This window comes from Schizophyllum commune, assembly GCF_000143185.2.
Source record: "Schizophyllum commune H4-8 unplaced genomic scaffold SCHCOscaffold_1, whole genome shotgun sequence".
NCBI classification, from domain to species: Eukaryota; Fungi; Basidiomycota; class Agaricomycetes; order Agaricales; family Schizophyllaceae; genus Schizophyllum; species Schizophyllum commune.
The window spans coordinates 2553637-2567020 of record NW_026089538.1 but is presented as its reverse complement, the minus strand read 5'-3'; the positions used below and the strand labels follow the sequence as shown (position 1 = coordinate 2567020).

The 13384-nt window shown below is 57.7% G+C and overlaps 4 protein-coding genes across 4 annotated transcripts; 2 read left to right on the top strand and 2 right to left on the bottom strand.

Moving 5' to 3' along the window:
- Positions 1-235: 235 nt before the first annotated feature.
- On the top strand, positions 236-7178 carry SCHCODRAFT_02695343 (DUF1744-domain-containing protein; the record flags this gene model as incomplete). Its single annotated transcript, XM_050346876.1, has 9 exons — positions 236-349; positions 399-524; positions 576-1277; positions 1328-1644; positions 1694-1874; positions 1922-2107; positions 2164-4635; positions 4686-7091; positions 7146-7178. The coding sequence occupies 9 exons, from the start codon at positions 236-238 to the stop codon at positions 7176-7178; spliced, it is 6537 nt and encodes a 2178-aa protein (XP_050202959.1).
- A 383-nt stretch (positions 7179-7561) lies between these two features.
- On the bottom strand, positions 7562-9157 carry SCHCODRAFT_01268896 (uncharacterized protein). The gene is made up of 2 exons (XM_050341352.1): positions 9027-9157; positions 7562-8978 (listed from the first exon to the last, which is right to left on the bottom strand). Exons 1-2 carry the CDS (start codon positions 9090-9092, stop codon positions 7917-7919), a joined length of 1128 nt encoding a protein of 375 aa, XP_050202958.1. The 5' UTR covers positions 9093-9157; the 3' UTR covers positions 7562-7916.
- Positions 9158-9298: 141 nt separating this feature from the next.
- SCHCODRAFT_02562157 (uncharacterized protein) lies at positions 9299-11268 on the bottom strand. Its single transcript, XM_003035832.3, has 2 exons — positions 11152-11268; positions 9299-11100 (listed from the first exon to the last, which is right to left on the bottom strand). Exons 1-2 carry the CDS (start codon positions 11215-11217, stop codon positions 9421-9423), a joined length of 1746 nt encoding a protein of 581 aa, XP_003035878.1. The 5' UTR covers positions 11218-11268; the 3' UTR covers positions 9299-9420.
- An 89-nt stretch (positions 11269-11357) lies between these two features.
- On the top strand, positions 11358-13359 carry SCHCODRAFT_02606937 (uncharacterized protein). Its single transcript, XM_003035013.3, has 3 exons — positions 11358-12069; positions 12120-12214; positions 12266-13359. Exons 1-3 carry the CDS (start codon positions 11369-11371, stop codon positions 13252-13254), a joined length of 1785 nt encoding a protein of 594 aa, XP_003035059.1. The 5' UTR covers positions 11358-11368; the 3' UTR covers positions 13255-13359.
- The last annotated feature ends 25 nt before the right edge of the window (positions 13360-13384 follow it).

Here is a 13384-nt window from a genome sequence, read left to right as displayed (position 1 = left end):
AGAACGTGACAGATCGTGTTGTCGTCACGCTCAGTTCCTCTCTCCGCAACATCACCTTGCTGACATGGCTCGCGGACGCGGGTTCGGGCTCTCCGCCAGAGGCGGTGGAAGGGGATCATCCACTACACGCTTTAGAGGCGGCAGCTCATGGCGAGGAGGGCGTGGGCGTGGACGAGGGGGTGCTCGCGCGGCCGACGCTGGGCCTGCACCAAGACGCGAAGACGATGGCACTGCTATGGCAGAGCGCTTCGAGATGATCAAGACCAACGACGAGGTGGATGAAAGACTTGGATTCATACGCATTGAGGAGGGGAACCGCAGGGAGGGGTGGCTGATCAATATGCATCCGGTGCGCGCACATACCGTCTCGATTTATTACGTTGCTAATCGTTATACAGACGACTCTGAAGGATCCGGAGTGGCCTTCAGGAAAGGCTGCAGTGGACTACTACTTTATACAAGATGATGGCGGCATGTTCAAGGCGACACACGTCTACGAGCCATATTTCTACATCGCCTGCAAGGTGCGTGTTCATTGTGTGGACGAAGTTGACCCCACTAACAACACGCGTCAGGCCGGCACTGAGACTACAGTCGAAGAATGGCTGAACAAGAAATACGAGGGCATCATTTGCCGTATAGTGCGCCACCGCAAGGAAGACCTCAAGCTGCCGAACCATCTCATGGGGCACCAGAGGCTCTACATCCAGCTCTGCTTCCGCAATGTTACCGACCTTCTTACCGTCAGACGAGACATCATGCCCATTGCTCTAGCCAACGGTGCTAAGCGGGATGCCGTGGACGCTTACGCCGAAGTCGTGAGCGCGACTGCAGGCGCTTCCATGGACATTGAACTCGACAACGAACTGGACGGCGTGAGCAGCAGATACCGTGACCGCGACCCGCAAGACAGCATCATCGACATTCGCGAGTACGACGTGCCGTATTACCTTCGTGTTGCCATCGACATCGACATCCGTGTCGGCCTATGGTACGGGGTTACTTTCGAGGCGGGGCAACCCCACTTCACCCATCTCGCCGAGCGCGTCAAGCGTGCGGACCCAGTCGTTATGGCGTACGATATCGAGACGACGAAGGCGCCGCTGAAGTTCCCTGACCAGGCGCTCGACCAGGTCATGATGATTTCCTACATGGTCGACGGGCAGGGCTACCTCATCACGAACCGCGAGATTGTGAGCGAGGATATTGGCGACTTTGAGTACACGCCCAAGGAGGGCTACGAAGGGCCGTTCATCGTGTTCAACGAGGCAGATGAGGTATGCTGAGCTTCTTTCCTTGAGTAGACGGCAGCTAACAATCTTTACAGGCAGCGACAATATCTCGCTTCTTCCAGCACATCCAGGAAATCAAGCCGACAGTTATGGCGACATTCAACGGCGACTTTTTCGATTTCCCTTTCCTAGACGCCCGTGCGAAGGCGAATGGCATCGACATGTTCCTCGAGATCGGGTTCACCAAGGACAATGAGGACGAGTACAAGAGCCGGTGCTGCGTCCACATGGACTGCTTCCGCTGGGTAAAGCGAGACTCGTATCTACCTCAAGGCAGTCAGGGCTTGAAGGCCGTCACGACCGCGAAGCTGGGCTATAACCCCATTGAACTGGACCCCGAGCTCATGACCCCGTAAGTACCTGTTTGCTGTGACTCTATGAACAATTCTCATCATTTTCAGATACGCCCAAGAGCAGCCGCAGGTGCTCGCCCAGTACTCCGTCTCCGATGCCGTGGCAACGTACTACCTGTACATGAAATACGTCCATCCGTTCATCTTCTCGCTCTGCAACATCATCCCGCTCTGTCCGGATGAGGTTTTGCGAAAGGGAACAGGAACGCTGTGCGAAACTCTCCTCATGGTACGCCTCGTCATGGGGCTCCATGAATTTCACTCATCTTTTCACAGGTTGAAGCATACCGGGGCCATATCATCATGCCCAACCGTCACGAGGAAGCGCACGGTAACATGTATGAGGGCCATCTTCTGGCTTCTGAGACCTACGTCGGAGGACATGTTGAGGCGCTCGAGGCAGGAGTCTTCCGAAGTGATATTCCGACCGACTTCAAGATAGATCCCACGGCTATCCAGGAGGTATGACATCCTTTGTATATGCCGTTATGAACGATTTTGCTCATGCACGCATCCAGCTCATAGACCAGCTTGACGCTGCACTCACCTTCTGTATAGTCGAGGAGTCGAAGTGCTCTTTGGACAAGGTCACAAACTACGAGGAGGTCAAGGGCGAGATTCAGCGCATGCTCGAGGTCATGCGCGATGACCCAAAGCGCACGGACAAGCCGCTCATCTACCATCTGGATGTCGCCGCCATGTACCCGAACATCATGTTGTCCAACCGTCTTCAGCCCGACTCCATGGTCGACGAGTCGGTTTGCGCGGTCTGCGACTACAATCGTCCGGGCAAGACCTGCGACCGCCGGCTCGAATGGGCATGGCGAGGAGAGTTCTTCCCCGCTCATCGCGACGAGTACAACATGATTCGCCACGCGCTTAATCAGGAGCATTTCCCGCCCAAGCGTCCCGGCAATCCCGAGCGGAGGTTCGTCGACCTCTCGCCGGCGGAGCAGACGGCCCTGCTGCACAAGCGTCTTGGCGACTACTCCAGGAAGGTGTACAAGAAGGTCAAGGACACGAAGGTCGAGACGCGCACGTCCATTGTATGCCAGCGCGAGAACCCCTTCTACGTCGACACCGTCCGTCGCTTCCGTGATCGACGCTACGAGTACAAGGGCCTGCATAAGACCTGGAAGAAGAACCTGGACCAGGTCACATCGGAGGGGCGCTCCATGGCGGAGGTCGACGAGGCGAAGAAGATGATTGTGCTGTATGACTCCTTGCAGTTGGCGCACAAGTGCATCCTGAACTCCTTCTACGGCTACGTGATGCGGAAGGGCGCTCGGTGGCATTCCATGGAGATGGCTGGCATCACCTGCTTGACCGGAGCGAAGATCATTCAGATGGCGCGCGCCCTGGTCGAGAGGATCGGTCGGCCGCTGGAACTCGATACGGATGGTATCTGGTGCATGTTGCCTGGCGTCTTCCCGGAGAACTTCAAGTTCAAGCTCGACAACGGGAAGAACATCGGCTTCTCGTATCCTTGTACCATGCTCAACCACCTCGTCCACGACCAGTACACGAACCACCAGTACCATGACCTCGATCCCGAAACCGGCGAGTACAAGATCCAGAGCGAGAACTCTATCTTCTTCGAGCTCGACGGTCCTTACAAGGCAATGATCCTGCCGGCGTCAAAGGAGGAGGACAAGTTGTTGAAGAAGCGGTATGCGGTCTTCAACGACGATGGATCCCTGGCCGAGCTGAAGGGCTTCGAGGTCAAGCGCCGCGGAGAGCTGCAGCTCATCAAGATCTTTCAGTCGCAGATCTTCGAGAAGTTCTTGCTAGGCACCACGACGCAGGAGTGCTACGCCGCTGTCGCCGAAGTCGCTGATCAGTGGCTGGATGTGCTATTCAGTCATGCCGACAGCCTGCCCGACGAAGAGCTCGTCGAACTCATCGCCGAGAACCGTAGCATGTCAAAGACATTGGCGGAGTACGCTGGCCAGAAGTCGACGTCCATCAGCACGGCGCGTCGTCTGGCTGAGTTCTTGGGCGATCAGATGGTCAAGGACAAGGGCCTGGCTTGCAAGTTCATCATCTCGCAGCGCCCCATTGGCGCTCCCGTCACTGAGAGGGCCGTACCTATCGCCATCTTCTCCGCCGAGGAGGACGTGAAGCGAACGTACCTGCGGAAATGGCTCAAGGACAACAGCCTGGTCAACTTCGACCTTCGGTCTATCCTGGACTGGGATTACTACATCGAGCGTCTCGGCTCTGTCATCCAGAAGCTCATCACCATCCCCGCCGGCATGCAGAAGATCCCCAACCCCGTCCCTCGCATTCGCCATCCGGACTGGCTGCACCGTCGCGTAGCCAATGCCGTTGACAAGTTCAAGCAGAACAAAGTCACTGACTTCTTCAAGGTGGCTACTGCCGAGGAGAAGGCCGCAGCCGCAGCTGTCGACCAGGGTACGGCGGACATGGAGGACATGGGCCAATCAGCGCTGTACCCGGGTCGCAAGCGCATCGCCCTTGTGAAGCGAAAGCTCCAGCGAGAGCCTACACCAGAACCGCAAGAAGATTTGAGCACAGCAGTACTCCCGGACCCGCACGAGGACTATTCCGCCTGGCTTCGCGCGATGCGACCACGGTGGAAGATGCGTCGGGAGGGCGTCGCCGACGTCAACGTCCCTTCCATGTTCCGCAATGCGAAGACTCGCGCGGATCGTAGATGGGATATCGTTCAGATCCGCCCCACCGACGTCCCGGGCCGGTACATGCTTTGGTTGTCGGTGGAGGCCGACCTTGTCTCGGTCGCCGTTCGCGTTCCGCGACAGTTCTACATCAACCTGCGCACACCAAGGGAGACCATATTCGACAACGACCTGTACCAGTGGGAGAAGGTTACGCGCACTTTGCCTAGAGGTTTGCCTGCCACAAACCTCTACCGCATCATTGTGCGAGAGGACGTGTTCCGCGGGAACCAGGAGCACTTCATTGATCTCATGAACGATCCTAATGTTGACGGTGTCTTCGAACAGCAGGTACGCAAGCACGGTCAGTGTGTGTGTCTTGTGCTAATGCTCTACAACAGATACCTTTGGAAATGCGCGCGGTGCTGAAGCTTGGGAAAGCGTGCCGAGCTACCAACGCCAGCATGACGCTCAATAAAGCGGAGACCGTAGGGTTCAATCTACAACAACTGGAGACACTCGGTCCAGCCGCCGGCGTTCGCCGCCCTTACCTGAACAAGGGCCAGAACAGCAAGTTCATCCTCCTGTATCATGCCTGCTCCGCGACGGCTGCTTTGCATGTCTTCGCTCTCTTCTACCCAGGCGGCGCCGTCAAGATGCATGTTGTCGACCCGGCAACTCGCCGTCAACCCATACCTCGTCTGCCGGAGACATACGCCCAGTTGAAAGACAAGCGCGCATCCATCCTCAGCGGCTGCAAGGCATATGATTACCCCGCGGCTTGCGACTTCACCACCACCTTCCACGGCAACGACGCCACTGCGCTCAAAGCGGTGTCCAGGGAGCTCGGTCTCATTGAGAATCGTGGGTACACTGTGGTCATCTCGTCAAGCAAAGACCAGTCATACTTCGACCGCAGTGTGCAGAAGCTCACGAAGTTCCCTATCTTGTCTATGACGAAGATTAGGCAAGCGCACACCTTGGATGTCTTCCCTTGGCAGTTGCACGTCGCGCACAAGATGAACGCCCGTTACCTTGCGATGGGACCATGGCTTGATCGCCTCATTGCTACAGCGCAATACTTCGACGTGCCGATTGGTCATCTCGATGGAGACCAACCATTGGTCGTGTCCGACATCAGCTTTGCGCGCCGTCTTGTGCAACAAGACATGGTGCTGTGGTGGTCACCGGGAGAGAATCCGGACTTGGGCGGCATTGAATGTGACAGGCGGCCAACGGATGACTTCCCGCGAACAGAGTTCATGTCCCCAGGGGCGTATCCTAATGTCTGCTTGGAGATTACCATTCGCAACCTCGCGGTGAACTCCGTCCTTCATTCGGTACTCGTCAATGAACTCGAGGGCAGCGGTGGCGCCACCGCTTTCGACGCAGTGTCGCATACCATCGACGAGTACCGCAAGGGTGAGAATCAGCGCGACGTGACGTTCGGTGAATCCAATGTCTCACCGCATATGTTCTCCATCCTCCGCAATATGCTGAAAGGCTGGCTGCTGGACCGGATTGTTGACGAGACGGCGGGTGGACCAGCGTCCATGGGTATCGACCATTTCTGGCGATGGATCAGCTCGAGCAACGCGACGATGTATGACCCCAGTCTCCATCGCTTTGTGCACGGCCTTATGCGCAAGACATTCATCCAGATGCTTGCCGAGTTCCGCCGGCTAGGCTCACAGATCGTCTGCGCAGACTTCGGGCGCGTGCTCCTCGCGACATCGAAACCGCCCGGCACCGCATACGCATATGCGACGTACCTCACTAGCGCAGTGACATCGCACGAGCTGTTCGAGCACGTGAAGTTGACGACGGACCGCTTCTACGACTTCCTGCTCTTCATGGACCCAGCCAACGTGGGTGGAGTCGTATGCGAGGACCCACTCGCGGTTGAGCCTCCCACCGAGCTCGCGCTGGAGATGCGATGGAACATTGCCCAGTTCTTGCCGAAAGCAATCCGCCCGGATTTCGAGGCTGTCGTGCAGTACTTCATCGTCGAGCTCTTCAAGGCAAGGCAGAAAGTCAATGCAGCAACGCGGGTACCCCTTCGCCCTCTTGCGAATGGTGCGCCCGAGTCGACGCCGAGGGATGTGGCGAAAGTCCAGGAGGCGGACCTCATACAGGAATTCATCTCGCGCAAGCTCACGCGCAAGATGCTGCGTGCGGTCGATAGCGTGCAGGACCGATATCGTGCTGCTCAACTCGGAGACTCTGATGAGGCGGACGACTTCCGTTTCCCTGTCCTGCCGGGATCGCACCTCACACTTGAGAGTCCTCCTCTCGAGTTCGTCAAATTCGCATGCGCAGTCTTCACGCTCGCCAAAGACTATACCGTCGAGGTTGGCTTGTTGAAGCGCCTACTGCTGGAGCTCATTGGCGTACGAGAGTTTGCGTCGGAAGCCGCATTCCGCAATCCTTGCGAACCTCTCGTCCTCCATGGGGTTCCATGTCGACACTGCGATGCGTTGCGGGACTTCGACCTCTGCCGAGACCCCGACCTACTCCCGGGTGCGCAAGGCGGCGCAACCCCGCGATGGGCATGTGCGACGTGCGGTGGCGAGTACGACCGCCTGGCGATCGAGTTCAGGCTGGTGGGAATGGTTCAGGGGATGGAGCGGGCGTTTGCACAGCAGGATCTTCGTTGCTCGCGGTGCCAACAGGTGCAGTCGGACAACGTCTCGCGGACGTGCCACTGCTCGGGCGCCTACCAGCATACGATGAACAAGGCGGATATACGGCGTCGTCTGCGGACGGCGGTCAATGTCGCCATCGTTCACAACCTACCGCGGTTGAAGGTATGTTGTCCTCTTTCATGTGTAATTGAGCGCCTGTCTGACTCCGATGCTCAGGAATGTGCCCAGTATCTGTTGAGTAATTGGTGATGGAATTTATGGTTGTATTCGCTGTGCGCATCTTCCCTGCTTTGTCACGATCTGCATTGTATTGTTATACCGCAACTTGTACTATACCCTCGCATACGATTGTGCTGCTTTCTCCTCCAATCGCCCCGTCTTATGAATGTACTCCTGACTGCTGAACACGCGGAGGATGTCTTCGTGCGTCCATTGTTGAGATTCCAGTTCGCCATCGTCCTCATCTGAGGCCACCCAAGAGCTATCCGAACTGTGTATCGACGACCCTTCATTGTCGTTCACTGGCTCGTACGACTCGGATCTGTCCTTGAAATCTGCTTCGTCTGACTGCTCCTCCCAATCATTCTCCGACCCGGCTTCGGTGGTCTCCCATGCATCACTGTCTTCTATGTCGCTAATCAAGGAGATTTCCTCAGTCTCGTCGCCTCGGGGAGAGATGTACCTCCGGTCCAGGTCTGCGCGCCTGATGCGGAACTTGCTATGTCTGACGGCGATGGCAGGATAGTCAAATGCCACGGTCACGCCTGCCCAAACGTCGGGTCGAAGGACCCATGGCAAGTCTCGCAAGAACGAGAGAGCGACATCGATGGTACGGCCTCTCTGAAAGCTGGGGAAACCCTGCTGCCACTGACAGGAAACTGCGCGAGTGAAATGCCCTGCAGGACTGACGATGTACCGCGAGAATCTGTTCCAATCCGCTGGGTCGCTAAGCCAATATGAAACTCTCTGGGGCTCCCAGACGTCCACTCATTGTACGGTGGGATGCCGGAGAGCGGGGGTAGGTTTTATGCTGGATGGAAGCACAAGATGCTCGAGGCGTGGGCAGGAATCTAGCGCAGATTGGATATCCTCCATGAGGCTTAGGTTTTGGTCGGTGTATTCCGCACGATTTAGGATATGCATATAGCGTAGCTGGGCGCCATGGCGGCTCGCGAAAGGTCCGAGGAGCGGCTCGTAGGCAAACCGGGGTCTAGTTCGAGAGAGATATGGCCCAACAACCAAGATGGATATAGTAAATCGTTGGAGTAGTGGTAGTTCCCAGCGCAGGGTGAGTTGCGCAAAGCTGGCGTTCGCCCTACGGGCGACTGAGCAGCTGAAGCTGATGAGCGAGGGGAAGGTCAACTCTGGGATGTCGCGAACTACGTCGTTGAATGGCAAGCTGAGTTCTACCAGATGGTCACTCGCCGCGGATATGAAGGGGGTCGAGCGGAGCGGCTTCGTGCGTATGTACCAGCCCGCATTCCTTGTAGCCACTATCTCGTCGTAGCGGTCGGAGAACAAGGCTTCACTATCGAAGCCTTCGTTCACGTGGAGTTTGGTAACGCCAGTGAGTGGTGGGCAATCGGGGTTGAGTAATGGCAGCAGTTGGGCCGTAAACGTCGTTGGGTTCGACGCGACGAAAGACACGCTGCTCATGACATGGCACAGTTGCAGAAGCAGAGTCGCATCGCGCGCGTACGCTTCCTCGTGGTGCTGTGCGACATGACAGGCAAACGACAGCGACATGACCAAGGAGGCAAGCGTTGGCGTGTCCTGTAGAGTTTCGAGGAGAGCAGCGATCTGGCCGACGCTCCGCAAACCGATGTCGCGATACAGCATCGCGTTGGCAGCGGGATACCAGGAGCGACAGACCAGAGGCAGGGAACGTTTCGTCCTCATGTAGATCAGCCACGCATCCTCGCGTACGGCGAAGCCTGGAGTAAGCAGGAACGTTGGCGCGACGGTCAAGTCGAAGATCTGTTGCAGAATCTCCACTGGTACTTCGTTAGCCAGTGCAATTCTCTCTTTTTGTAGGGGGTCCAAGGTTTTCTGGTACTTTTTCAGCTTCAATCAAGCAACCGACTGAGGATATCTTGCCTTCAGGTCTCTTTGCGAGGCTCCAGGATGTTCATCGGGAATCAGCAGCCGTCGAGAGTCTGTCATCTGGTATGACTGACGACGAGGACTAGGAGAATTCCCCCACAGCCGATGGTCGATGAGGGTAGGAAACAAGCACGCACGGCAATTGCCGGCAGTGTGACCACGGCGTAACTGTTACTAACTTGCTCAGCCATCGCTCATCATGATCAAGACAGCCAGATGAGCATGTTAAATCATGTCGCGAAAGCTACGTGAAACCAGCAATGTATGCAGTCACACCAAGTATCGCGAGATTCAAATGACACTCGTATGTTCAGCGCTTGTCAGACGCAATTTGCTAGGTTCCAGCACTACAGCCTGTACTACCGCGCAGTGATAGTAGCAGCTCTTTCTACAACCTCTCATACGCGCGAGTTGCTTTGTCTTCTAGCCTGTCCGCGTAATGATTATCAGGATCCCTGAAGACACGAAGGATGTCGTCGTGGGTCCACTGCATTGGCTCAACGCCATTCGTCTCCTCGTCCGAAGCCAACCAAGAGCTATCCGAGCTGTGGACAGAAGACATGTCTCCATCAGACCCTTCTTCATCTGTCCACACGTAAGTCCCGTACTCGAAGAGAATTCTATCGCGGGGCCATCCCCTGCTCTCCTGTGGTATGCCACCGAATGGCATTCGCTCCTCGTCCATCCCGTCGCCTTGGGGGGCGGTATACTCTGGTTGGAGGTCTGCACGCCAGATGTTCATTTTGTCGTGCTTGACGTCAATGCCCGGGTACTTGAGCTCGGCGGTCACTCCTGCCCATGTGTCGGGGCGCAAGATCCACGGCAGGTCCCGGAAGAACGAGAGCGCGGCGTCGATGGCACGACCGCCTTGGAGGCGAGGGAACATGTATTTCTGATCACCACTGCGTGCTGCACGTGAGTCTGCAGTTTGCCCGAACGGCGCTATCCCCTTTCTGGTGATACAGTGCGAAGCGTCGCCTCTATGGGGCATCCAGATGTCAATCCATCGTACGGTGGGATGGTGAAGCGCTGGGGTGGGCCGCACGTTCGACGGCAGCACGAGATGCTCGAGACGTGGGCAGTGGTCGAGTGCGGATTGTATATCAAGCATGAGGTCGCGATGGTCATTGGTGTAATGTGCATGGTCGAGGATATGAAGGTAGCGTAGCTGAGCACCGTGCCGGGCGACGAAAGACCCGATGCGAGGAAGATAGTCTCTCGTTCCCATGTATTGAAAGAGATACGGGCTTCCAAGGCCCAAGAGGGAGATGCTAAACCTTTGGAGGCGAGGCATCTCCCAAATTGAGGTGATGCGTCCGAAGCTGTCGCTGCCTATACAATTCACCAAGCAACCAAAGCTGACAAGCGAGGGGAATGTCAGCGCCGGGGCGGATTGCATGGCGCTGACGAAGGGAAGACTGAGCTCCACTAGGTGATGGCTCGCGCCCACTAAAAAGCGACGCGGGCGTAGCGGTTGCGTTCGAATATACCAGCCCTCCTCGCCCGGTGTTGCTACCAGTTTGTACTGATCTGATAGTAAGGCCTCACTGTCAAAACCTTCGTTCAAGTGCAGCCGAGTGAGGTGCGGGAGCGGAGGGCAAGCGGGGTTCAGCAGAGGCAGGAGCTGAGGAAGGGATAGAGGCGCGTTCATGGCAATGAAGGATACGCTGCGCGCGGCCTGGCACAGCTGCAAAAGAAGGGTGGCGTCGTTTGCGTATGCCTCTTCGTGATGCTCCGCGACGTAGCAGGCGAACGAGAGAGAAGTGATGAGAGAGGCAAGCGTCGGTGCGTTCTGCAGCGTCTCGAGAAGTGCTGCGACCTGCCCAACGCTTCGGAGGGCAATGTCACGATATAGCATCGGGTTGGCAGACGCGTACCAGGAGCGGCATACAAGCGGCAGGGATCGCTTGATTTTCATGTAGATCAGCCAAGCATCCTCGCGTATGGTAAGGCCCGGGGTGAGCAGAAAAGTTGGAGCGACTGTGAAGTCGAGTATACTTTGCAGGATCTCTGCTGGAATGTCGCTGACGTGTGCATGAACGTCGGTTGGACCCAATTCAATGGTTGACTGACTGGCATTCAGCTACAAGTATTTGGATTCAGCTCGCATAATGCTTACTGCGTCATTGGACTCTTTTCCAAGATCCCGAGAGCACAGAGCTAAGGTGTTCTGGATATCAAACATGGTCCTGACTGGTGAAGGCTTGGATGAAGATGAGGGAAGGAAACAAGCGAGTTCGGCAATCGCCGGCCGTGTCCGTCGCGTGAGAGGTGGTGTGACGTGGTCGACGTCACGGGCGCCTAGCGATTCGTGAGCTATTCGAACCTGAGCAACCATGTCCTCCCCCTCTCGGCAAGCCGAAGCGATCGCCCAGCTGACAGAGGTCACTGGAGGCAGCTGCACGGATGAAGCCGCACGCGACATGCTTGAGAGCGTCGACTGGGATGTCCAGCGCGCTGCCGAGCTCATCTTCGACGGCGCCGCGCCTCCGCCTCGTCGTCCGGCTCCCATGCAGCAGTTCGAGGTCGAGGATCCCCCATATGCGACGCAGAAAGCGTCTCCCGCACCTTCATCAGCCATAGCACGCGCTCTGGTGTTCCCCTTTCGCATCCTCCTCTATCCGCTTCGTGCGTTAGCGGCCATACTTCTCCCGCGACCCGCGTATGCTGCACTTGCGTCAACTCTCGCTCGCCTCTCGCCGGCTGCGATCTTTCTCGGTGTGTCGCACCTACTCTTTGGACCTCCCACGCCGCGGCGCGATCTTCTACGACAGCTGGAGGAAGACACGGGCGCCATACCTTATTCGCGGTGGCTTAGTGGAGGCGACAACGCTACGACGACGGGCGCGGAGGCAGGGCCTGGGCCTACTACAGCGCAACGGCGCGGGGCGCGCTCTCAGCCGCCGTCTGGCGCTGTCCTGCCGGACTTCCAGCCCGTGCCGTACGATGCACTGCTTGCGCAGGCTTTGACGGAGGCCCGGGTAGCGTGCATCATTCTCATCTCGTCCGAACATGACGATGTGCCCGCGTTCATCAGGTGCGTGGATCCCTTAAGTAGCAGCCTTCGATGTATCTAACGACGCATAGGTCGACTCTGACGGACCCTGCCTTTGTGAAGGCGTTGCACGACAATAATGTATTGACTTGGATAGGTGACGCGCGCATGCGGGACGGCTGGCAAGGTGCGTGTCGCCTTGTCTTCTGAGGTTCCAACGTACCAACTTCTGTCATAGCAGCGCAGAAGCTGAATGTAACGACATACCCGTCTGTTCTCTTCCTCGCACCACAACCGGCCGCTCGCGGCGCGCCCACGCTGCGCATCCTCTCCCGACATGCCGGTGCTGCCGCGACAACTCCTACCGCGCTTACCACATACCTCACCACGACCCTCATTCCCCGCGTATCGACGTATCTCGAGCAGCTTCGCACCAATCCTGCGTCCGCTGGCCAGCCGGCGGCGCATGCAGAACTTGCAGCCGCTCGTCGGATCCGAGCAGAGCAGGACGCTGCGTTCGCAGCGAGCGCTGCACGAGATCGCGAGCGTATCGTCAATGCGATGAACGCCGAGCGCGAAGCTGCCGAGCGAGCGCAGGCGGAGGCGGCAGCAGCAGCAGCGGCCGAGGAGGAGGCGCGCAGACAGACCGCGGAACGCGCTGCGTGGCGTGCATGGTCAAGACGGGAGGTGGCAGCGCGCTCACCAGGCGGTGGGCTGCGTGTGGCGTTCCGCCTACCCTCAGGCGCGCGCGCCGTGCAAACCTTCGATGCGAAGGACACGCTCACCGGCCTCTTCTCCTACATTGACGCCCAGCTTCTGGAAGAAGACGGTGCTCAGGCCTCCAGCGCTTCGGCTGCCTCGCTGCCGTTACCCTCGACCCGCGAGGAGGCCGAAAAGGCCTTCGACGCGTACCTCGCCACGCATCCCACGCACTTCCGTTTCACCATGGCTGTCGCGTACCCGCGCGCGCCGATTGCGTGGGCGCCGGGTGTAGCGCTAGGCGATGTGCGTGAGCTGGCGGGAGGGGCGCAGATTGTCGTCGAACGCGTGTCGGAGAAGCGCTCAGGCAGGGCCTCGGGGGAGACGAGCCGGGCATCGTTGGCTGGCGGCCAAGCGTCGGCGGCTGGCAGTCGGGTGTCGCTGGATGCATCGAGAAATGGGACGCCGGTGAATGGGGCGAGCAATGCGGATGACGATGAGTATCTGACGGAGAGCGATGAGGAGTAGGGCGGGCGGTGCAGCATTCGCATTCAGGACGGTTGAATTAGAGTGCAATGTAGTATTGCACAGCGGTAATGTAAGGCGTGCATGCATAACTGAGCACTGTCGAGCTACCTACGTACCCTCAGCAGGTTCT